We start from the raw sequence: 24480 nt of genomic DNA on the forward strand, positions 1-24480 counted from the left end.
GGAAATTATATCACACCTTAGATGTATGGAAAGCGAGCCTTCGTATTTGCGCTCCTCAAGTGTGATCTTGGTCTCGTGTGTATTTTCTCATTCACCTGAAATACTTCAGGAATTCAGCAAATAGCTCCAGTGAAACCAGCCTGATGTAGATCATGTAATCAACAACCTTGAAGGGACTGAATTCATATGCTTTAAAACACTTTGCTTTATTATATTATAGCATGTGTTATATAGAATTTACACTGATTTACTATATGTCAAGAGTATTTGCCCTCACTCCCAGTGTTGAAGGTCATGTACATTGTATGTGTGGCCTTTCATATGATTCTATTTGCAATGGCCGAATGAGGTCTGAATCTCACTGGCCTGTGGAATATATCTAATGCATAGTCACTATGGAGCTACGGAAGCCATGGATGATTTGTTCGGCATGGTCACTGCTGGTCTCTCTCTGATTCTGCAGGGTGTCTGCTCACTTATTGGTCTTGGAGAGAACAGAGGCAATTGTCAAATAGGAAATAAGAATAAGCAAGGGCCACGGCTAGCAGCGTATGATTTATTGAGGCAGCGTGACAGAATAAATTGCAAGATGTTTTCCAAAGTTTGCTTTGGGCAAAGTTTGCAAGGTGAAGGAAAATTCCTGTGGCTTTCTGAGTTGGGGACATGACAATGAAAGAATCAGGGTGGAAGAATGCCAAGTGGGGTGGGCCTTAGTTTCATTAACTGTACAATTTAGCTTATTGTGTACTGTATGAAATGCTTGAAACATGATTCATTTATATGTTTTATGAGGTGTCAGGATTATGTGACAAACTACTGTATATATCCCATCATTCTCTGTGGCAGGACTGAAGTAGAGTGCAATATTTAGGTTCCAGATGTAAAAATCCCATTCGTTTTCTCAATATGTGACCATACATCCTCTTTTTCTTGGACATATCCTGCTTGGGATTTCTAAATTGTCTAAAATGTCCATGTATGGCTTTGTTTACCCATTAACGTTCTCACAGTCCTCATATATTACTTTATCGCCATTAATTTATGCATATTTGCATTGTTTTGACCATTTTCTGTAGATCCTGCCTTTGTGTGTCATGATTGGTGAATATTGTATGTACAATGCTTGCATGCTATTGGTCAAACTACATTTCAGTCATTGCCTTCAGCAAGAATGAAAACAATAGGGAAACAAAGCCAAAACCCTGACATTTATAGGCAATTTAGAAATCCCGGTGAAGATATTTTGGGAAAACAAACGCATACAATGCTTTACAGCGCAACAGTCAGGTTCCAGAAGTAAAAACTAATAAGTAAATTCCTAATAAAGGGTCAATTGTTCATTGATCTCGGTAAATTCACACCGTGCACTTTGTGCCTTTAATCAGCATATTTGTCCTTCACGAGTGTTGCTGTGAATCAGAACACGCTGATGCCTGTTTGCACAGAGAATTAATGAAAATGAAGGGCCTTAGTTCAAGTTTAGATTGTCAGCGCTTTGACTCTTGAGCACTTTCCCGGCAATTGAGGACAAATTTCCTTCCAACCTTCATATCGCTAGCAACTGAATAACAACAGGTAGGGCTGAATACGTGACGTGCCAGACAACATGACCGCTCGAAACGGCCACGCCGCAGTGCTGGGCTTCAGAGATCTGTGTTTTTTCACCAGTGTTGGATAATATTTTTTCAGGAGAAAAAAATACACAGGGCTGAAGAACTTTCTGGTGTTAAATGTATGTAATAAATAACACAGAGATTGTAGCAAGAACAAATTACTTCCCTTTTTTTGGCTGCCTCGGTATTTTAGACATGTTTTCTTTTACCGGAGAAAGTAATAGTTTGTTAAAATAGTGGTGTTTATGAATCTTCCAATTATATAATAAACAGTTTGTTATATAATAAGTAGATTGAGGAGGACTTCAGTTTAAGTTGATCTGCTGCCATTGTTCCCTGGAGAAAGCATGTTTTCACTTAGAGTTTTGTCTCAAGTCTGGAATTTTTGACACGACTCTCACACTAAAAAGGAAATGTAAGACTCGAGTATCATTTAGCCTAATTACATGACATCATATTACAGATAGACCGTTTAAGTCAAAGTCCCTCCACTGACTCACAGCAGATGGGAGTCTGTCTTCTGCTTTCGGAAAATCAGGATTCAAGTATTCAATAACCTTTAGACCATATAATATACTATGCACTATGTCTAGTTTTATTTTTTATATATTTTTATATTTGATATATTCTTATAGTATTTATTAATATTTTAAATTAGCTTTTATTTTTATATTTTAATATTTTATTTTAATTTTAGTGTTTTTAGTAAAGATGTTTTTTTTTCTATATTTCTTCATTTCTGTTTTACTTTTTAACTTATTTATACATAAAAAAAGCATGTATCATTTTCATTCAAGTTTTCATTGAATATTTATATTTTATTTTATTTCAGATTTATTTCAATTTCCAAAAACAATTTTTAGAAAAAAAAATTTGTTCTGAATATCAACACCGATGTTTATTTCACGTATATTTTAAAAGTTATGAAAGCAGAAACTAACTTGCTTTCTGGGACTTTGCAAAACATCTCTTTCAATTCAAAATTGTTAGATGAGATGAAATATATATCTTCAAAGTTTGACCATTTTTTTGTGGAAAAAGGAACAATATTATTAATATATATAATTATTGACATTATTAATGCCATTGAATTTTCTTCTGTATGTAATTTGTCATAACTTGGTTAAATGGATAGTTTTATATCAAGGCTCTTTAAGGACTCATATAATATGCACTTGTGACACAAAAGCTTTTAATTAATTGAAACGAGTAATTATAAAGCATTCCATCATGCTGTCTAGAAATGTGGTGTTTTGCAGTGAAAGCCAACCAAAGGGACAGTGTGTACCGAATGGCCTAAGGTGAGCTCACTGAGTGCTTTGATTGAGCCAGCATGTTCTGATTGCAGCCTCAGTTCAATTGCATACTCGGGGTCAAGGGTTTCACCAGTCATTACACACACACACACACACACACACCATGCATAATACCGGGTGAGCAAGCGGCCATTGATTCTGGTGTCTCTGAGGTTTCCGCTTTTTTGCTGATTTCCTCAATCAATACAGATTAAACATGCCACAGCGCTGGGAGAACAGGCATTGCATTGCCATTGCATTGCATTCATACATATTAAAAACTATATGCTGATTATTTTTGAGGTCTTAAAAAATACTTTTCAAAATTAAAAAAAAAGTATTGTGGCAATTCCTGCTTGCCAAATTCTGACTGGATCATGTTCATAGTTAATTTGATGAACTATGTAAATTACATTAATGACAATGAGAGATTTTGCTTTATAGTTTATATTGCAGTATTGTAAATGTATCCATGCAGGTTTCAGTCAAGCCAAGTCAAGTCACCTTTATTTATATAGCGCTTTTTACAATGTAAATTGTGTCAAAGCAACTGCACAATATCAAAAGAGGAAAATGGTGTGTCAATAATGTAAAAAAAAAAATGATTTTCAGATGAAGGCAGTTCATTATTGAATTCAGTGATGTCATCATCCAGCTCAGTTCAGTTTAAATAGTGTCTTTGCAATCAGGTCGACGATATCGCTGGAAATGAAATTTCAGTGAGCAAGACGATTTCAAGTTATTGACATGAGTGATGAACATATGAATGGATAAATGTGAAAATAACAAGCTTAATATGCCTCATACTACAAGGGTTATTAAAAGACACAAAGCTTTGAAAAGAGGCAGACACGACTATGTCACTGTGTGAAAACAAAAACTCAAATCGAATGCACAATTTGTCCCGGGTCCTAAACTAAAATCATCGGAGGATCACTTCTGTGCTCAATACTCATAAAGTCTTGAGTGGTGAATATCTGTCTATGTTTATGTCTTGGGTCTGCTGGTTCTCCTGCACATCCGCAATTGAATTCATCATACCACGTTTTTCTCAGACGCATACATATACAGTTTTTTGGATGTAGTACTTGTTCAGCAAAAACAGTTTTTCCTTCTTAACTGAGGGCAATTAAATATGATTGGTGTATATATTTGTAATTTTAATGAAGATCTTATGATATAATTACCACAATGCATCCTTTTGTTTGTGGATAATTAATTGGAAGTCATTTATTCAGCCAGTGTTTAATGATACATTTTCCTAATATAATTTTGAAAAAGATGTGAGATACAAGTGCAATGGTCAAACACATTTATCTAGCACGTACAGATTAAAAAACAATGGAAAAGCAATGTAATTTAATGCAAATGAATGCCAGTAAAACATCCTTTCTTTTGTATGCAACACTGGAAGATGGATTCATTTTGATAAATTGGTTTGAGTACATGTAATTTGTAACTAACAGAGACCCATTTTGTCTGTTAAATTGCAATTTCTGTGGACTCTAGGCTTATGTTCAGTGATATGGAAATAAAATGAAGTTTTATTCTAGACAAGTGTATTTAATCAGTCATATTTTAAGGACATATAAGGACTGCTTAGACAATTCTTCTGTTCTGCCACCCCTCCTCTTCCTCCACATCTCCTGCTTCATTTCTTAGCACCTATAATATTAAATTCATGTCTATTTATATTTCTTTCTTTACTCCAGTAGTCTGGAGCCCTGCCATAATGGACAGCACACCAAATGAACCTACGGTATCTCACTCTAGGATTATATCAATTTATGAAACAAACCATATATTGTTACAGTGAATCTAAGTCTGTCTACTAGACGTGACAGAAAAGTTACAGCAAAATCAAAACAACAGTAATACTATAAAATATACAGTAACAAAGCATTATAAATCATTTGCAAACTAACTAATATTTTATAAACTGTAGTTAATGCATTAATAGACTATATACAAATAGTGCGTTCTTTATTCATTGTCACAGTAATTATGATAGTGATATTGTTTAATAAGTGACAGTGAAAGTGAAAGTGACGTGACATACGGCCAAGTATGGTGACCCATACTCAGAAATCGTGCTCTGCATTTAACCCATCTAACGTGCACACACACAGCAGTGAACACACACACACCGTGAACACACACCCAGAGCAGTGGGCAGCCATTTATGCTGCAGCGCTCCGGGGAGCAGTTGGGGGTTCGGTGCCTTGCTCAAGGGCACCTCAGTCGTGGTATTGAGGGTGGAGAGAGCGCTGGACATTCACTCCCCCCACCTACAATCCCTGCCGGCCCAAGACTCGAACCCGCAACCTTTGGATTAAAAGTCAGACTCTCTAACCATTAGGCCACGACTTCCCCACGACCAAGTGTTTTGGTACTTGCCCCAACTAAGTGTAGTCAGGCTTTAGCTGTTGCGGCGCGGCGCGTCCGGTGTCGACACGGTGTTACTCACCAATCGAGAAGAAAAAAATCAACCTCAGCGTCCGATCACAGGCTTTCCACTCGTTGAGTTCTCTCCTGCGCTGGAAAGCTGGTCCGATATTTACACGGGTCCTACATCTTGTCTTATTGTTCCGCAGACGTTTTGTTTTTTATCTGCCATATCTATCTTTCTTCGGTTGAACTGACTCTTTATCGGTTTACCGCCTCTTTATCTCAAATTCCCTGCCGTTCATTAGTCTGTAATGTGCGGCAGGGGGTTACCTCTTCCTCACGCCTGCTGTCACAATAACAGCCTTAAGCCTACAATTACATAGTCAATGTCAATCTTGAGGGAAAACACTGAGTCAGAAGAGAATTGCATTAGAGTTTATAGGTACAAGAGGCATTTTTAAGCCTCTACTCTATACTAGAATATGATTTTCTCAATGCAATCTAACATCTAAATTGAATGTAAATAAAAACTAGAAATGGATGCATGTGGCAGAAAGGTTTTAAACATCATTGCTAATCATTATTGATCCACCAATGATTAGAAACAGCGTTTGTGAGATCTACGTCATCTGTAACCTAAAGAAATGATCTTTTCGTGAGGAGGAATTGTCTTTTTTGGTCAGACTGTGTGGGCAATGTGCTTTCTATTCCTGGCCAGTGCTTTTACGCCGCAGTTTCCATGGGAATTGAGGTGGTGAAAGCTTTCTTAAATGTCAACATTTAATAATTAGCCAATCAAACTTACTTTAAATGCATTAAATGTACAATTAAAAGCATTTCTGATGCACCGGTAATGTCTTCTGAAACTGAAATGTCTGTGCTATTGTTAGTCCTGTTGAATCGCCTTTGATACTGTGACGCTTATCAGTATTTTCATCTTTCCATACGTTCAAATGATTTTCACTAAGTCTGTGTCTTCTGTCTGTTCCCACAGCAACGGGTTGGCGAAGAGCATTGCTCTCATCAGCTTCCTGTCACTGGTCATGCTCATGAGCGTCCTGGGCAACCTGCTGGTTATGGTGGCCGTCTGCAAAGACCGGCAGCTCAGGTCAGAAACCGCCCGTCTCCACCCACCGCTCTCCACTTATCTGTCAGCCCAAGGGAAAACAGCCCTTCTTAGCATTTCATTTGTGCAGCTCGAGTGAACTGACATGACTTCAAGGAAATTCTTACTGGATGGATATTTTCTGCTTTTCCAGGGTTTAAACGTTAGCTGAGTGGCACAGGCCGCTCTTGTTATGCGGTATCAACTCAAATAACCGAATTCAAGTGCTTCTATCAAAAGCTATAGCAAAGATTAGACATTTAAACTTTATTCAAAATGAACAAGATTAAAGATAAAGAGCTAAAATTACTCAGTGCTCAGTGAGGGATTGGGTTTGCGCACATTTGTGAACAGATTTTCTTGTAATTTTGTCAAACAGATGGAATGATTTGTTTTAATTGGGATGTTTATAAACCAGCGAATGCCTCAAACATGACAGAATTCATTAAATCCATAATGATCTGGAGGAGGATGTCTTTGTTGGTTTAAGGATTTTACAAAAGACTAATAGGATGGAAAGTGACCTTTGGCAAAAAAAAAAACAATAAAACGCTGACTATTGAGTGAAACAATATTGCAAAAGAAAAAAAAATGTTTTAAACATTCAGATTAGAAAAAAAAAAAAAGTTTTTCATGATGGAAAATCCACTGAGGACTAATAATAAGAAACAAACATATACTTTTATGTCCACTAAATTGGGGGAAATCTTATATTATGCAATATGACTACTATGGTGAATTGTGAGATTAATATTTTATCCAAAATATAAGGACCTATAATACCATTCAGAAGTATGGAGGTGATGAGAAGGTGTTTTTTTCCCCCTGAAAGTCTCTTCTGCTCACTAAGGCTGCATTAATTTGGTCAAAAATACAGTAATAACAATAATACTGTGAAACATTATTACAATTTAAAATAACGGTTTTATATTTGAATATATAAAATGCCATTTTCATCAAAATTACTCCAGTCTTCAGTGTCACATGATCCTTCAAATTCGATTAAAAATCGTTTCACGATTTTTTTGATTTCTATTAACATTTTTCATCAAAAAATTGTGTGCGCTACGGAACCCCTAAATATTTCTAATATTTCAATGCTTTCTCTTGCAGTTATATCATTGGGTAATTATGCTGTATATAAATTGCGGGCATCAGGGAGCCGTTATTAATATGTGGGGCACTGAAATCGCTTTGGAATGCGTGCTCGCTTTTTACTTTCACTTTCGAGATTCACGAGCACACATACTGTGCGTAAAACTACAGAGCAGCAGTAATTTTTTTACTTACTACACATTTTCCAAGATTAGAAGTTTGTCAGTGGTGCTCAGGATCTGCAAATCATTTGCCATCATCCTATCAGTCATCACTCCTTACTCTGTTTATGTTTTTAAGTGAAATTCATGTAACAGGCTACCGCTAGCAAGCTGCTAACCATGCCCCTTTAGTGGCTGTGTAGAACGACTTGTGAATCGATGCGAATCGCTAGAGGACTGAATCGCGATTCATATGTGAATCGGTTTTTCCCCCACCCCTACTGTAGGTTTCTTTCATCTCTCAAGACTGGAGGAACCAGTATGTTTTTTTGTTTTTTTCATGAAATCTCTGAAGTCATGAGAAAAATGATCTACATTCATCCAGGTTACCTAGAAACTTGTTGTAGTGTCAAAGAGGGAGTCATGCTCTGAACGTTATGTCAAGATGGTAGTGATAAATGTCTTAAAATAGGCCGTCTGATCACTCCTCCGGCATGTGATCTTGTCTTTGACACAGAATACACAGGTTAATGGTTAATTGTTCAGATCGAGTGTACAAGCTCATCATTATTTAACAGTGTCTCTTGCAACAGTGGGCAGTTTTTTTTATTAGTTTAGCAGTTCAGCAGCTCATAAACACTTATACATAGCCTCTTTGGGTTTCATTTCAGTAGGTAATTAGCAGCTTGTTAATTACAGCTTTGGAGTCCTGCTGGGTTCTTGGAAAACTATGCAATTGTTTTTACATCAATGAAAGATGAATGGAGCTCTGAGTCCTTTATTAACAGAAATAGTCCATGTCTGATAGGAAGAAACAGTGCTTGTTTGCTTAAGTTCCAGATCTCCACCCACACTGTATCATATCTCACCATCATCTCAGACTGTCTAGAAAGTGTCAACATCATCACAAATGTGCCATTCCAAGGAAGCCACTGTTATGGCCAGATCTAGGGCAGCCAGTTATAGTTTTCTAAACCTGTATGACTTTTCTTCTTCTGTGGAAGATAAAAGAAGGTATTTTGATGCATGTTAGTAACCAGTTTTGCAAACAAATATATTGGGTACCCATTGACTTCCATTGCATGGACACAAAACAAACAAACAAACAAACAAAATGTCACCGTTCACAATGTCTTTTTTCAATGTGTGTGCCGTATTTAATGCTGACACAATAACCCAAAAATTGATTATTGAATTTTTTTACTTGCTGTTACAAAGTTACAACAACTAAACTAAGAGCACAAGTGATGCATGTCAAAGCAACTTTTCTATTTTAATAGGTATTTAAAGTATTTGTAGGTTCTAACTAGCTGCACAGACGCAGGTTTCTCAGACTGTTGGGATTCCCAGCATGCACTGAGGCATGAATAAATAATATGGTTGCATTGTTTGACCACTTGCCCATTTAATTTACGCTGTTGTTGTTGATTTCGTTACCATTCTCGTAAAGTCAAGATGAGTTTGTCAGACTAAAAATGATCAGTTGTTTTTATTGTTCTTGTCTATGTCTAGGGAAACAGTTTTTGTGTTGTTGTTGTTTTTTTGTTTTTTTTGGGGGGGTTATAAACAAAATTGACACAATTTAAATTTAAATAAAAAGCCTTATATACAATGTTAAGGGTCAGTAAGATTTATTATTATTATTAATTAATTTTTTTAAAGAAATAAATTATTTTATTAAGCTTAATTGATCAAAAGTGGAAGTAAAAACATATATAATGTTAGAAAAGACTTCCATTTCAAATAAATGGTGTCACTGAAGACTGGAGTAATGATGCTTAAAATTCAGCTTTGCATCACAGGAATAAATTCCATTTTAAACATTATTAAATAGAAGACAGCTGTCTTAAATCATAATAATATTTCACTGTTTTTACTGTATTTCTGATCAAATGAAATCCGCCTTGGTAAGAGGCTTCTTTCGAAAGAATTAAAAATCTTGCCAACCCCATACTTTTGAACAGTGATGTTCCTTTCGTATGTTTTTTTTTGTATGATTGTTTCATAGGTTGCATAATAGTGGATTTGATGGCAACTTGACATTTAAGTTCATGCACATTATTTTGTATCCTTTTAACACTCTTTTACTGTGAAGGAGAGAAGAAAGCGTTTACGGAGCTCTGTAAATGCTGTTGGTCTTTGATGTCTCTCAAGCCTGGAGGCAGCGCTAGGCTTCTTATCTCCTCAAACGTCATGCCACACATCACTTAATACATTCATTCCTCTTTTTCACATACTATACTTCCCTCTGATTTATAAATTGCTTATCCTGTCTCATACCACCCAGATTCTTTCACTGAAGGGGCATGTTTCCACTCCACCACCTTTGTAATGCTTATCTGATAATAGAAGTCATGGGAAAAATAATCTACATTTCACAGTGTCTAAGACCCAAAGAGTGAGTCACACGCCAAACGTTATGTCATGACGGTAATGAAAAACGCCTTTAAAATTGGCTGCCCTCCATAGGGTCAAATGGAACATCTGGTGGCATTTTGCTTTAATGATGCATCCAAAAGGGATTTGTAAATACTGACACACTATCTGATGGCTTAATTATCGGATGCCTGTTGCTTTTCAGTCTTCAAAATTGGCGTCAAATGTGCATGAAAGCCAATCAGTGCCCTCTCTGCATTCTTTCAGACGTGTATATTGTTGACAGGCAGCTGGTATGCGGATTTTATGCCATGTTATGGTTTTCGTGACAGAATGATTTGAGCCTATTAATTCTTCTCAGTGAGCTATATATAGATCTGTGTGTTTAGAAGCTCAAGCGAGAGTTTTATTACTCATTAATAGGGTGCCCAGAGCTCTGGAGAGCCTCAAGGGGAGCAAACATTATGACAACCTATCAACAACCTACTGTACCACACACATAGCACAAAAACTTTCAGCAGATATCTTAGTAAGTAACTGATTTGATAATGATTATGAATTTCTGCTCATCAACAACACATCTTATCTAGCTGCTGTGATTACATTCGTTATTGAATTTAAAGGGGTAGTTCGTCTACAAATGGACAGCTGTTATGATGGAACAAGTCAAGTCCATACAATTAAATGTTTTGATATATATATTTGTGCATTCATATATTTTGTGCACCCTGTTTTTCAGTTTGCTTGAAATTTCCTTTAAATTGTTTATAATCAATTATATTATATTATATAGTCTATAATCCATTCTTAAGGACAGTCCCTTGCTCGTTTCTATATGAATCAGGCATTTTGAACAAATTGTTTGAATGAATGAGTCAATAGTTTTATTGATAGATGATAGTTTTATTAACTGAAACCAATAGTGAGTTCCCAGTTTTACTGAGAAATCATACTGTATTGTTTTTACACTTTTTTTTCTAATGTGAAGTGTAGATATGTTATACAATGACTTTTTTCAGCTGAATTCATAGAAAAGAAGAAATGAACATATGCTTTTTGTTTCTCCCGCAGGAAAATCAAAACCAACTACTTCATCGTCTCGCTGGCGTTTGCTGACCTGCTGGTGTCAGTGCTGGTGATGCCGTTTGGTGCCATAGAACTGATCCATCAGAACTGGATCTACGGAGAGACCTTCTGCCTGGTCCGCACCTCTCTGGACGTGCTGCTGACCACCGCCTCCATCCTACACCTGTGCTGCATCTCCCTCGACAGGTAAAAACAAACACCCTTTCATTACTGCACTCTCCTGAGGCGTCTTGGTTGCGTATGAATCAAGTGCTAATAATTGAAATTCCATAAACGTATAGTCTTGACACATGACTGCAGATGCAGTTGTCATGGCAGCCGTAAATTGTTTCCCCACAAAGGACGAGCACTTGAGATTTTAGTTCTGTGTAGGGATGCTGTTTCCATGGCGATCTATGTGTGACCACACAAAGTCCCTTGCCCAGTAATTCGTCCACCAACACTGTGATTACGAGCCTAATAAACTCTTAAAGTCAAGCAACAAGAAAATGGTTCAAAATATGTGAAATGTAAAAGACTGAGAAACATCTTGATGCTGGACAACTTAGAATTCGTAAATAGAAGTGTTTTCAGACTAGAGGAGCACTAAGAGATGCTAATGGGTCCAGAGAACATTTGACTTTGAGAGAGAGAAAAAACAAGTCTTTTTTGTTATAATCAATGTTGACAGTGCTGCATATTCTCGTGGAAATTGTAATTTATTTTTGAGGATACTTTGATTAATACAGAGTTTAAGAGAACATCATTTATTTGAAATACAAACCTTGATATATTAAAAATACACACACATATATATTTTTGATAATTTATTTGTAATTTATTGTTTTATAAGTGGACATTAATTTAGTTGGATATAAATCACAATTATTTTAAAAGGTCTAGTTTTTAATAGACTTAAAAATGTATACCACTGACATTACTCACGTAGTATACAGACAAAACATGCCAGTATAATTGAAAGTGAATATTAAAAAAATAATTTTAATGTTATAATAAATTACAAATTAGTTTTGACATTAGTCCAATTACAGAATTTGTATATGATAAAGCTTTTAATAATTTTATTAAATTAATTAATGATTTTAATTAAAATAATACACAATGAAAATATAATATAAAAAGCATCAACATGTTTTAAGTTATAGAAACATGTCTAAACATTTGTTTAAAATATATATTTTATTTTTTTTATTTTGTATTTATTTATTTTTGTATACATGAAAATATATACTTTATTTAGGAAAGGTGTCCCTTGCAAGGGATCAGTATGCTTGATAGTAAAAAATCTCAGTTGTGGCAGATGTTTTTATGCAAAGCAACTTCGCTGAAAATCCCCTGGAGCAGCCGGAGGTTACGTGCTTCACTCAAGGGCACAGTGGTGACAATATGGATAATCAATTCTTATGTTCAGTTTTGCATATGTGTATGACTGACAGTGCATAAAGGCTGTAGGTTTCATTGTTCCTCCGTGTAAAACGTTAAGGTTGTTTGTTAAAGCGTCTGTAATTCCATCCGCTTGGCTAGCGCTTGTTGCTTTTAAAGAATTACTGTAATAACCGCAAGAACAAACAACAAAGAAATACAGAAACCTGCCATGTTTTTCTGTCTGAGCTTATCTTTTTTCTGCCTGTAACTTTAATGGATAATTCATCTAAACTCCATGAATGGGCATTCAACTGTAATCCGTTTCATGCTTTGACATTCTATTTAGTTTCTGGCCTCGTTCCCATCGGAAGCAAACGCTCCATCGTGAATAATAAAAAGAGAAAATAAGAGGTACTCAAACACGGTTTAGTATCTCAAGCGTCTTGTGTGACACTGGCACATTGTAAGGCTACTCCACTTAGCAGTTCAATAAAGCACTAAGCCTTAGTTTGCATGAACCACGCTTTCAGCTCTGGCCCTTTACCCCAGAGTGATGCATTAGACCTCAGCGCTGATATTCAGGATGAGCTTTGAGTGCTCAGCTGCTTCCCTGGTTTACGTCACTCGGCCCCTGAAGTCACACGGGCCGCCTTCCAGTGCCTCGCTTGTTAAGGGGACATAAGGGCACAGCGAGAGGAGGGGACTCATAATATTTGGTTTGCTCTTTCTTCGTTTGACATGTACCTCTCTCTCTCGCTCTCTGTTCTTTACTCTGGCCTGTTTCCACTGACTTGAGTCGAATAATGATGTAACAATCTACGTTGCTACATAGCCTGCCTACAAACAAACATACGGTATTGCAGTCTGTACATACTAGTCTTAGCTTCTATTTCTTCTAGTAGCTGTCTTAAGGCATCATGAGCTGCATTTGATGCAATGGTCATGATGTAAAAAGTTATTTAAAGGGAAAGTTCAGTCAAAAATTTAAATTCAGTCATTTACTCACACTCAAGTTGTTCCAAACCTGTATAAGTTTTGTTTTTCCGTTGAGCACAACAGATTATATTTTGAAGGATGCTGACGGTAGCCATTGACTTCCATAATATGGAAAAAAATTATATGGCAACCGCCAACAGTCTTCAAAATATCTTCTATCATGTTCAATAGAAGAAACTCACACAGGTTTGGAACAACTTGAGTGCGAGTAAATGACAGAATTTTAATTTTTGGCTGAACTATCCCATTAAATGTAAATCAAATAAATCATAGCATATAAGAACACTTTAGCATTTTTTAAAAGAGTGCTTACTACAGCAATAATACACTATAAAGGAACATACATGTACAGGTATGTTTTAGGCACTTATTTGCACATGCAATTAAATGAAAATTTATAGTAGTTTAAATTTATATTGAATTCAGTTATTCCACTTACTTCAGCTCAAAAATTTAAGTTCAGTCAAATTGTCTGTGCAACGTTAGTACAACTTAAATCATACTGACTTCAAAATTTACTCTTGACTTTAACATTTAGTTGAACTTAAAAAATAAAGTTGAAATTGGTTAAATTAATTTGATGAGTTGAAGAAAGGAAAAACATGACTTTACAGTGCATAGAGTGCATTTTTGACCCAGTAGAGTACAGCTCATATATGCAATTTCATATTTACATTGCATGGTTTATTTATGTTGAAATATGCTACTGAATGTACAGACAAGAATTTATGGTAAACTAAAATATGCTTTCATATCGTTTCTACTGCACATTGTGTATCATATATATTTTTAAATATTTGTTGTTACACGTCTGTAATGATGAAGCTACAATTTACTACTTTAATGTAAACACTTTAAAACTTAAACACTTAGGAGAAACTTAGCAGAAAGTGCAAGCTGCTCTCTTCCCTAAACTGAAAATAGAGGTGACCAGGGTTTTCAAGCTCTGAAAACAGTCCATAAACACCATAAACACATCAAAGTAACTTGTAACTTTCATTAACTTTATTTTATTTTCCACAGAAGAAAGTCTTTTAATTAAAAAAGTAAAGGATGATAAGAAATTATTTTATACCTTATTAAACCCATTAATAGCCTTGATTTATTAATAGCAATGTGGCAGATGCTTTTACGTGATTGTATGAGGGCTGTAAAAATAAAACAATAATTTTTATGCTACTCTGTTCATTATCTCCATGTTTCTGTTTATCTTGTCTTTCCTGTTACTATTCATCGCATCTTGCATTCACGCTCCACCTGGCATCTTCTCCCATGCCGTGTGTGATTTCCATAAGAACAGTAATGTTTTCCTGAGTGCGAAGAATGAAGAGGATCCAGTCGACTCGGCTACAGGCGGCACTTATTACAATCATGAATCTCGTGCGAGGCGAAATGGCATCCATTCCTGCTATTTCACAAGTCATTTGCCCTTCTGAGTTTTGACAATGAGGCTGGCCGGGTGTCCTTCAGGCGCTCACTTAGCACATACAGCAATAATAGCCATGTCATCTCAATTTAGACTGTGTGAAATGCGCTCCACCTTGTTCTTAAAAGCTGTTTTCTCCCATGTAATTCTTCTTCAGCCTTCGGGTTAGTAGCAGTCTCTTCTCATTTCTCACACAAACCTCACGCGCCGAACAGCATGTGTTTAGAGTCTGCGATACGGCGCGAGGGTCTTCAGATGATCTGCAGTCTCACTGTTGATTTTAATGCTTAATTTAGTGCTTCCATTATGCCTTCACTCATCTGACTCATTCCGGTTGAATACTAATTGTAGGTGCTCATTAGCTGTGTTATTTGTGCATCACGGGCTGCCACTTATATATGTTTAAGAAACTTCCTTAGTTCTTCTTGATAATTGCTGTATGTATCAGCAGGTGAGAAATTCAGTGTAGTCTTCTGGGTGACTTGTGCAATATACACGATAAGCAAGGTCATATACGTTATGGGGTTATAAATAGGTATAGAGAATACAGCATGCACAAAGCTGTCCCAAAGGTTTTGCGCTTAAATTGTGCTTACATCAGAGTAAGCCATGCGGAAAATAACGCACACTGGAGTCATAGCACAAAACACAATGTCAGCCTGCCACAATGGCAAAAATCATTGTTCACATTATCATTATCTTTGCCTTGTGGCATAAAGTGACCTGAGAAGCAAAACTGCAACTGATATTAAAGAGATATTTTTGTATGTCTTGTTATTCAAAGGTTTTAATTGCTTTTTCAATTCATTTTTCACTTGCAAGGCTAATACATCGCTATGTGCTTTAAATGTCAAAGGTGTAGGTTTGATTTTGGCGTTGGTGGGTACATCACAGCAGACAACAGACATTGTTTAAAATCAAAATTACTGCTAGGGACAGTAGTCACTCGATATTGGGGGGACATCAATCTGGCTTGTTTCCGCTGATTGAAATCATGACTTTAGCTGGATTAAGGTAATCAAAAATCTCTGTTTTACATGATAGATTCCTAATTAGAGTATTGTCTTAATCCTGTTAAAATCAGAATGTTGTTGTCCATGTAAACATATTGAATGTTGAAATGCAACTGAAATGCAATTGTCGAGTTTTGGAATGTCTGAGAAGTGCCATACTATAATCTGGTGACTTTCGGCATCGGTTTGCATAAATCTTGCATAATAACAGCCCAGGTAATGTGCTGCCAATTATGTTATGCAATAAAGGTTACAGCAATATATTATATTTATAGGTTTGACAATGAACTGTCACTATTGGGATACGTCTTGAGGATGAACTTGACCTTCAGCCCTCCTTATCCTGGTCCGAAAGCATCTTTTAAAGTTTTTGCCAGTAATGTAATCCTCCACAATTGACTGCATTGAGGCCTCTAGAATCAATAACTGAACCAATCAATTCACAACTCACCAAAAAAAAAAGAAATCTTGCTAAACGTGTAGTTTCACTTGTAAATGTCACTGTTACAGAATTAAAATGGGTTGTGAATGCATTTTCAGGTTGACATTGAATATATTTGCAACAAGTCGTAGTTGCAATGCCTTTTAATTTATTTTTACTCAAAAACAACGCAGACGTATTTTGAAAATAAGATTAATTTCAGTGTAAATGTATAGTTCTGTGGTAGCATAGTACAGTATGTACTGACAACATTCCAGTAAGCAGACAAAATCCTCTGCAACTTCCATCACAGAGGAAGAAGATGTCTGCCAGTTGTAAATTGATCTAGGAGCTTTTGCTGTCACGACTATTTGCAGACTTCAGCAGCATGGAAGAAAGAGACCCAGATGGCACTACAGAAATGAAATGTGGTGTGCTGCACCTGATCAGTCTCCACACAGAGAACAAAAGAGCAACAGGGGAGCTGTCAGGAGGTCTTTCAGCAGCGGTTATGAAATGCTGTAGACTGCTGCGCAGTGGGACTGCAGTGTTATTCCTCATTAGGCTGACGCATTCCTGTAAGATTTCATTCGAGATCGTAATCATTTAAATACAAATGCACCCTTTAGTATGTGTCATTTTTATTGTCAAAACAGCATGAGTGTGATACGTTCCCCTTGTAGCTCAGCTTCCGTTATAGTATGAAGAACTTTGCACTTTTCTGTCCTAAACTTTATGACAACAATAAAGATTGTGTGTTTTCCATACTTGATTTTCTGCCAGCAAGTATTATCTTTTTCAATCTGTGTGGACATCACATGGGCTTTCTGTCCAGACTACTAGATCTCTAGATCTCTACTTAGACAGCAAAGAGCCTTTGTATGAGTAATTTATAAACTTTATAAAACCCACTAAAAATAGGCGCACTTCTCTCACTTCTCTTCTGCATTCATATTCCTTCATTTATGAATGAAGCTTGAATCTTGAAAGAGCCACAGAGAGGGAAACGGTCAATAGAGGCATGAGGCTGGGAAAGCAGTGATATAGGTGGTTCTTGCTCGTGAGCTTCTAGTCATTAGAAGTGCTTTTCATTTGGCTGGAGGTTCATTTCTCCACATCATACGCTTGTCCGATGCTGGCCAAGCTTGGAATTGAGTTTTCACACAGACTTTCATGATGCTATTTCCGTCACGGGCCTGGACCCTCAGGGAAACATGTTTGCATGACTGATCATGCTTCCATGCAGATTGTGGATTCTGATCACAGGTCTAATTTAGAATTTTCTGATCAAATATAAATCCAGTGGGCACCACATGGACAGTGCTTCAGTGCTGCTTGATATTCAGTGTGTGTTTTCAGAGGAAAGCCATGCGGTGGCCTGATGGGACTTGCTGCTATAGACAGGTGATCGATAATTCATCGTGTCATTTTTTTTTTTTATTGAGGTACCTAAAAATGTTTAACTATGATTTCATACTATCACATATATGACCAGTGAGCCGTTTGACATTGCTAACATTTATATTTATTGCTTAATGCAAGATTTGTGGCTGTACGTTACATGCTGTTTCAGGCTCCTGAAATGAAAACATTCAAAATAGACTTTTAAGTGTGTATTTTATTGCACTTTATCACTTTGTGTCTGTAGATTGCATCTTCATTTCACTTACTTACACATACCAGATTTTGCAGTTTCATTCCTATGTATATTCTGAAGGCATTTAAAAATATTTTTTATAGAAAGTTTTTTAACATTTGCCTGATTTCATACAGCGTTTATTTCTTAAAAACGGTGAAAAATTTTGGTTGTGCACGGGTTTGTTTGCTGATAATAATTTTTCATTTTTTTTATTATTTTATTTGACTTTTATTATTATCAATATTTTTTAAAATAGGGAATGCATAGGTTTTATCCCAGTAAAGGGTATAAAAATAGATCCTTTTGTTTTGTATGGCTCAATATCGTAATATGATTAATAATGTTGTTTCTAGTAAACTAAAATGAAATGAAATAAAACAAAAAGTCCAATCCAAAATCCCCTCTGTACAATGCCTTTGACTCTTGAAATCAGCAAATGAAACAATAATTTTATACCTGGTTTTATCTAGTGTTCAGATTAATGTATGCAAATGTGTGCATATTATTTAATTAGATAATAAATCATTTGCATATTCAAACATAACATTTCACAAAATTTGTTTGCAATTCTTAACATAATTAATCAACTGCACCGTAAAACCCCATAAGTTAAGAATACTCAAAACATTTTGATTTCAATTATTTTAAGTTAGTAGAACTTAACATTTTTATGACAAGTGGGTTGAGAGCAATGGGAGCCAAACCAAGCCTCACTTCCATGATCCCATCCCACTCATCGCAATGATAATTATATACAACTTGCTTCCATAAACAGCTCATTCTTTCGGATCTTTATAGGTAAATACTAGTTTTCAACAGCACACTGGCATGCTAATGTCATTCTCTAAAAGACTCCCGACACCCTTGCATGTAAATAGCCAAACAACATGCAGTATATGTAATCTTTAAGGTTTGCTATCCACCCTCAACCTAACCACAGGCTCTACTCTTCACCAGAATGGTAAAACTACAAATCCAACATAACAGAAACCTAAATCCTAACATAACACAACATTTAAGTACTAACGTGTGTCTCTCGATGTTAATCTTGTGCAAAAACACACAAAATAAGACTTAATTTATACATTTTCCTTGTTGTCTGATACAAAGCATGCTGGGAACTAGAAAACACAACCATTTTGAGTTTACATAGCTTATTTCAATTAAGTCTAATGAACTTTCATTATTATTTTAGTGGAATTAACTGTTCGGTTTTACAGTGTGGAGAAGTATGGTATCCGTTAGTTAAAAAAAAAAAATTCTCAACAAATTTACCCAAGGTGTTTTGTTGTATTGGTACATTTTATCACATCTTTGAATCTTACTGTGTAGTTGATCATTTAATTTATTAAAATAAAGGTTGTTCGTCCCTCGCCTCGGGCACAGTGTGAGTCAGAGCCAATACTGTTCGTTGGAAGTGTAATGTTGTCTCAAGTCTGCCTGCTTTTTTTCCACTGCAATTGCTTTCATCCCTTTAGATAGCGCTTACAGGTGCCACGGTGAGAAATCAATATGCTGGTTGAGCACGTACACAGAAGTGGCTCTGTGACATCCATCTTTGACAGGGCTGTGGTTGGCATAAGCAGCAATAGACCATGGCTGACAGTCAGCCCAAGAATTGCAAGTCTTCCAGCAAGAATTCGTCACAGCCGGCTGGATGTAGGTGTGAATGGCCGAGCGGTGGTAATTTGTTTATCACTCGCTAATATCAGCCAGAGACACGCTTGAAAATATAAGGGCCAAATCCCTGAGGACATCTTGGGCATGTGATGATTTTAATGAGCATCTTGCATATTGTTCTTTATGCACTAAAGCAATTGCTGTAATTGTGTCACCTCATTTTAATTATGTTTCGTTTTATTAGCACTGGCTGAAGTAAATGCAGCCAGAACAATGAGAGAACATTAAGCCCATTATGCTTGTGTGTAGCCTTGGTTATGCTGTCCCAATTCAGCTGTTTAGAGAAATGGGAATACTCTTAAGAGAGTGCATGACTTTTATTGTGGGCCAAATTGATCCAATTCAAAAGAGGCACTATGTAATTAAACGAAACAAAAGCTGGTGTGTACAACCTTCAAAGTCAGACGTCTTGGGTAAAGTTGCAGAACAATAAAAGCAAAGTGAACTACACTTTGTGGTTGGTAATAATTTTTTTTTAATTAATTTTATTAAGCAAGGAATGCATTAAAATGATCAAAACTGACAGTAAAGACATTGTTGATGATACAAAAGATTCCTAATTCAATGAAACACTGTTCTTATAAATGTCTATTCATTAACAAATCCTGAAAGAAATGATCAGGATCTCTACAAAAATATTAAGCAGCTGTTTTCAATATTAATAATAACCAGAATCGGCATATTAGAAGGATTTCTGAAGACACTGAAGACTGGAGTAATGATGCTGAAAATTCAGCTTTGATCACAGAAATAAATTACATTTTAACATATATTCAAATAAAAAAATCATTAGTTATTTCAAATTGTACAAATATTTCACAATATTACTGTTGTTACTGTATTTTTTATTAAATAAATGCAGCGTTGGTTAACATGAGAGACTTCTTTCAGAAAACATTCAAAAATATTTACCGACCCCAAGCTTTTTAACAATAAAGCTTAGATCCTTAAAACTTATTTAACTGACCCAACTCTAAAAAAATGACCAAATGTGCAATTCGGGAAAGAGTGCAGTGCTGGACTGCAGCCGTCTGACACAAGCTGGGAATGATTTAAGACTGGGAGTAATGCTTGCTCGGTGCTTCTGACCCACTAACAAATACTTCCTCTCGCTGCTGCAAATCTCCTAAGCCCTAACCTTTCCAAATTTGTTACAGAAGAATGATACGCGAGTCCCATTCAAACGCCCCCATGAAAAGAGTCAATAAATTGCACCAGGACGTTATTTGGGGACCTAACATAGTCATTTTAGTGGAGTTGTGTTGTCAATTAGACACAACAGATGACTCAGAACACCTGTTGTGCTTCCAGCAAGGCGAAATTTGTCAATTTTGCACCACCAAATGAAATTATAAAAACAATTATAAATATTGATGCCTCAAAGCCCAGTAAAAGCCAAACTCAGACCTGTAGGGGCAGAGGCCATTCTGATGCATGGGGGTAGAGCATGTTGTGGTGAACACATGGTTGGGTTAGCAGACTCTATGGCCAGAGGCATGCTTGTAAACAGGAACCTCGACACACACAGACTGAAGCTTTGACACATCTGGGTTAAAGAGAGAGAAAAATAGAGACCTGTCCCGTTTAGTCGAAGGGATTGTGAGTAAAGTCTGTCCTCTGTGACGTTTTCTCTCAGTCTTTGAGATAGCAGACCTCTCCAAACACACATCCTTGACAGCCACAAGGCACAAAATGTTCATCCGAGGCTCAGCTCACGACATGCAGTAGATGGCAAAGTGTGAGGCTTCGAACGTGATGGGAAGTGAAGGGCGAAAGGTTGTGTGAGGGGTAAAGACCTTTCGGGGCATGGTCCTTAAATCTTCAGTTCTTCAACAAGTCAGAGACTGTTTCTATCAAGCAAAAATAGTTTAACTTTTGATTTTTTTTAGTTGGTAACTATTTATAGCAGTCCCCTTATACCCTTTATAGCAGGGCTTTTGTTGTGCAGCTACTTTTTTATGCACTTTTGACACTTTGAGTCATCAAGTTACATATATAAGTGCAGGACAAGGATTACTTCAAACTGAGAGTAGTCTTTGTTAACTGAGAGCCATTTATTTGACTGTCACGAGTTTTCGTTTTTTCTTAACCCTATTTATGGTTTTCTACTGAGACTAGTCAACCTGTGGTATAAATGGTAATAAAGCTGTGTGAATATTTTTTACATAAATAATATTCCTTGTCATAGACTATATAGCATACACTATTATTTAGAAGTGTACGTTCAGTACAATTATAAAAAAAAAAAAAAAGATACTTTTATTGATGCATTGGATGCATTGAATTGATCAAAAGTGTCAGTAAAGACATTTATAATATATATAAAGATTTAGATTTCAAATAAATTCCAGGTGATACCAGGACTCTGGTAGCTCAGAATGCTATAGTTAAAGGTATGCTGTATGCAATTTTTCTGACTATACTAAAACACATACATATATATATATATATATATATATATATACACACACACACATTTCAGCTGCTAGTTGTCAATATTACACACTGCACCTTTAATGTCATTTTTACCAACAACCTTGAGCTGATTAGAAAAGCAGATCAGAAAGGTTAAAAAGCTCTAGCAGCTTGACAGAATGTGTTTTTCAGATGCTTGATAGGCTGACGTTTTGTCAATCAGGGCCACTGGCAGGTCATCATCCTTCAGGTTTTTCAAGGTTGTTGTCTTTCACATGCATATCGAAAATGCATTTTCCAGTGTTTATATACAGTTATTTCATCTGAATTATTTTGTATGTACTATATGGCTGGAGAAATGAAGAGTATTCAACATGCTGTTTCTTTACCTTTCCTTCCAGGTACTATGCCATCTGTTGCCAGCCACTGGTTTACAGGAATAAGATGACACCGTTGAGAGTGGCTCTAATGATCGGAGGATGCTGGATAATCCCAACCGTTATTTCCTTCCTACCCATAATGCAAGGCTGGAACAGTATTGGAATAAATGATTTGGTGAGTCACATCCATCAGATGGTCGACTGTGTGTGCTGATAAGGTTTGCGAAGGCAGTCTGACTTTGATTCTTGTATTAATGATGTTTCTTTGAATTCTCTCACCTTGCAATCAAGGCGAGCGTAGATGCCCTATAAAATGTGCAGGGAGTGATTATGAGGGAAACTTGTGACGCACACAAAGTCTTTTTCAGGCATCTTCTCCGCTTTCTATGCATTTTTACAAAAGGCAATTATGCATCCATGCATAGAAGCCAAGCCACAGTGCATTTTTCTAGGAAAGCATTTGCAGTATGTAAAGACCAGTTTTGAGGGGTGGGATGATTGAGGAGAAAATTAAATGCCACAGTCTCAGGAAGGGAACTTAATCCATTACTTACCAGTAAACAAACAAAAATGGTCCTGGGTGAAGACTGATGCACCATAATTAAGTCACGCTGGAGAAAGGAAATTGTGCTTGTAAATGTAATGTTTCATGAGTTTCACGTGACACCATTTCTGTTCTCAGTCTTTGGTAACTGACCAGATGTATCTAATACATCTAATACATACAGCTTTCCCAAATGGGGTTTTGTGAGTTGATGAAAAGCTAATAATTAAACTGAGCACAAAGTTCAAATAAATAGATGTGGCTACACAATTAATTTAAATAAAACTGAAATTGTGATATAGCACCTCAATGTGGCTTGGATATTAGTCTCACAAACTCTTATAACATGCATTTTGGGAACACATTTTATTTACTCGTTTGCACCATTTTCATCCTTTTACAGCATTTAACCAGTAGCTATTCCACTAAAATAACAACACGAAGATTTAAACATTTGAAAATTGAGAATTTAAGACAAAATTATAGTATTGTAATTTGCAGTGTAAAATAAAACAATTATTACGGCTGTAATTATCAAATACCCATTTTTGATTTTACAGAGCAATTGTGATAAAAGCGTCATAAAAGCTCCGATGGGAGGGGAAAATTCGGCGGAATGATTTACTAATAATGCGCATATTAAAGAACACAAACACAGCCAGATCATTTCCATAATGACCAACGCAATCTACCAAGAGCAGCACAATTACCGCATGATTTTTTTGGGCGTTCAATAATGGCACAAATACCAGTAATTTGATGAGCGCAAACATTAGTAAATCGCGTTGCATGATTCATTTTAACACTCTCCTCCCATAAAGTTTGTTATTATACCCATAAAAAAAGGTTAGAGGAATATTTCACTTTTTTTGAAAATAGGCTCATTTTACAACTCCCCAAGAGTTAAACAGTTGAGTTTTACCATTTTTGAATCCATTCAGCCGATCTCCGGGTCTGACGATAGCACTTTTATGGAGCAAATTTTGTGCCAATATTCATCAACCAAATCCTGTGTTTTGCAAATAAACACAATCTATTTTACAAAGAAAAACTCGACTTTCAAACAAACGCAAAGTGATTTGCAAATACACAACTCTAATTTTCACCCTCTAGGGGTGTGAATCAGCACTGGTTTCATGATTCCATATGATTCCGATTATCATGTCAATGATTCGATTCAATTCGATTCGATATCACGATGCATCACAATGAATCACGATTATATTTTGTGCATTTTTATTAAATTATATAAGCAGGCTACTTTTTAAAATAATTGTTAATTAATATATTAATTAATTATTTATTGTTAAGAATTCAAATTAAATATAGCTTCAAAACATACAAGCAAAAATAAAGTAATAAAGGGGGGGGAAGACAATTAAGTGTTAAACAAGAAGCACTTTCAGTAGCTGGGAGTGCTTTAAGTATCGAAAGTTTACAGATAATTATAGTTGTAGGTATTTATTTTTTCCTCAGCATTAT

The 24480-nt window shown here is 36.1% G+C and overlaps 1 protein-coding gene across 1 annotated transcript in view; it reads left to right on the top strand.

Moving 5' to 3' along the window:
• Window positions 1–24480, top strand: part of LOC306853724 (5-hydroxytryptamine receptor 4-like) — a gene marked incomplete at both ends in the record, with an annotated part of 101314 nt that overhangs the window by 30536 nt on the left and 46298 nt on the right. Inside the window, 3 exons of the mRNA XM_079391353.1 lie at window positions 6291–6404; window positions 11105–11305; window positions 22476–22629. Coding sequence (XP_079247479.1) covers window positions 6291–6404; window positions 11105–11305; window positions 22476–22629 — 469 coding nt within the window. The remainder of the gene's footprint in view (window positions 1–6290; window positions 6405–11104; window positions 11306–22475; window positions 22630–24480) is intronic.

The sequence above is a fragment of the Barbus barbus genome, assembly GCF_936440315.1.
Source record: "Barbus barbus genome assembly, chromosome: 33".
Classification (NCBI taxonomy): Eukaryota; Metazoa; Chordata; class Actinopteri; order Cypriniformes; family Cyprinidae; genus Barbus; species Barbus barbus.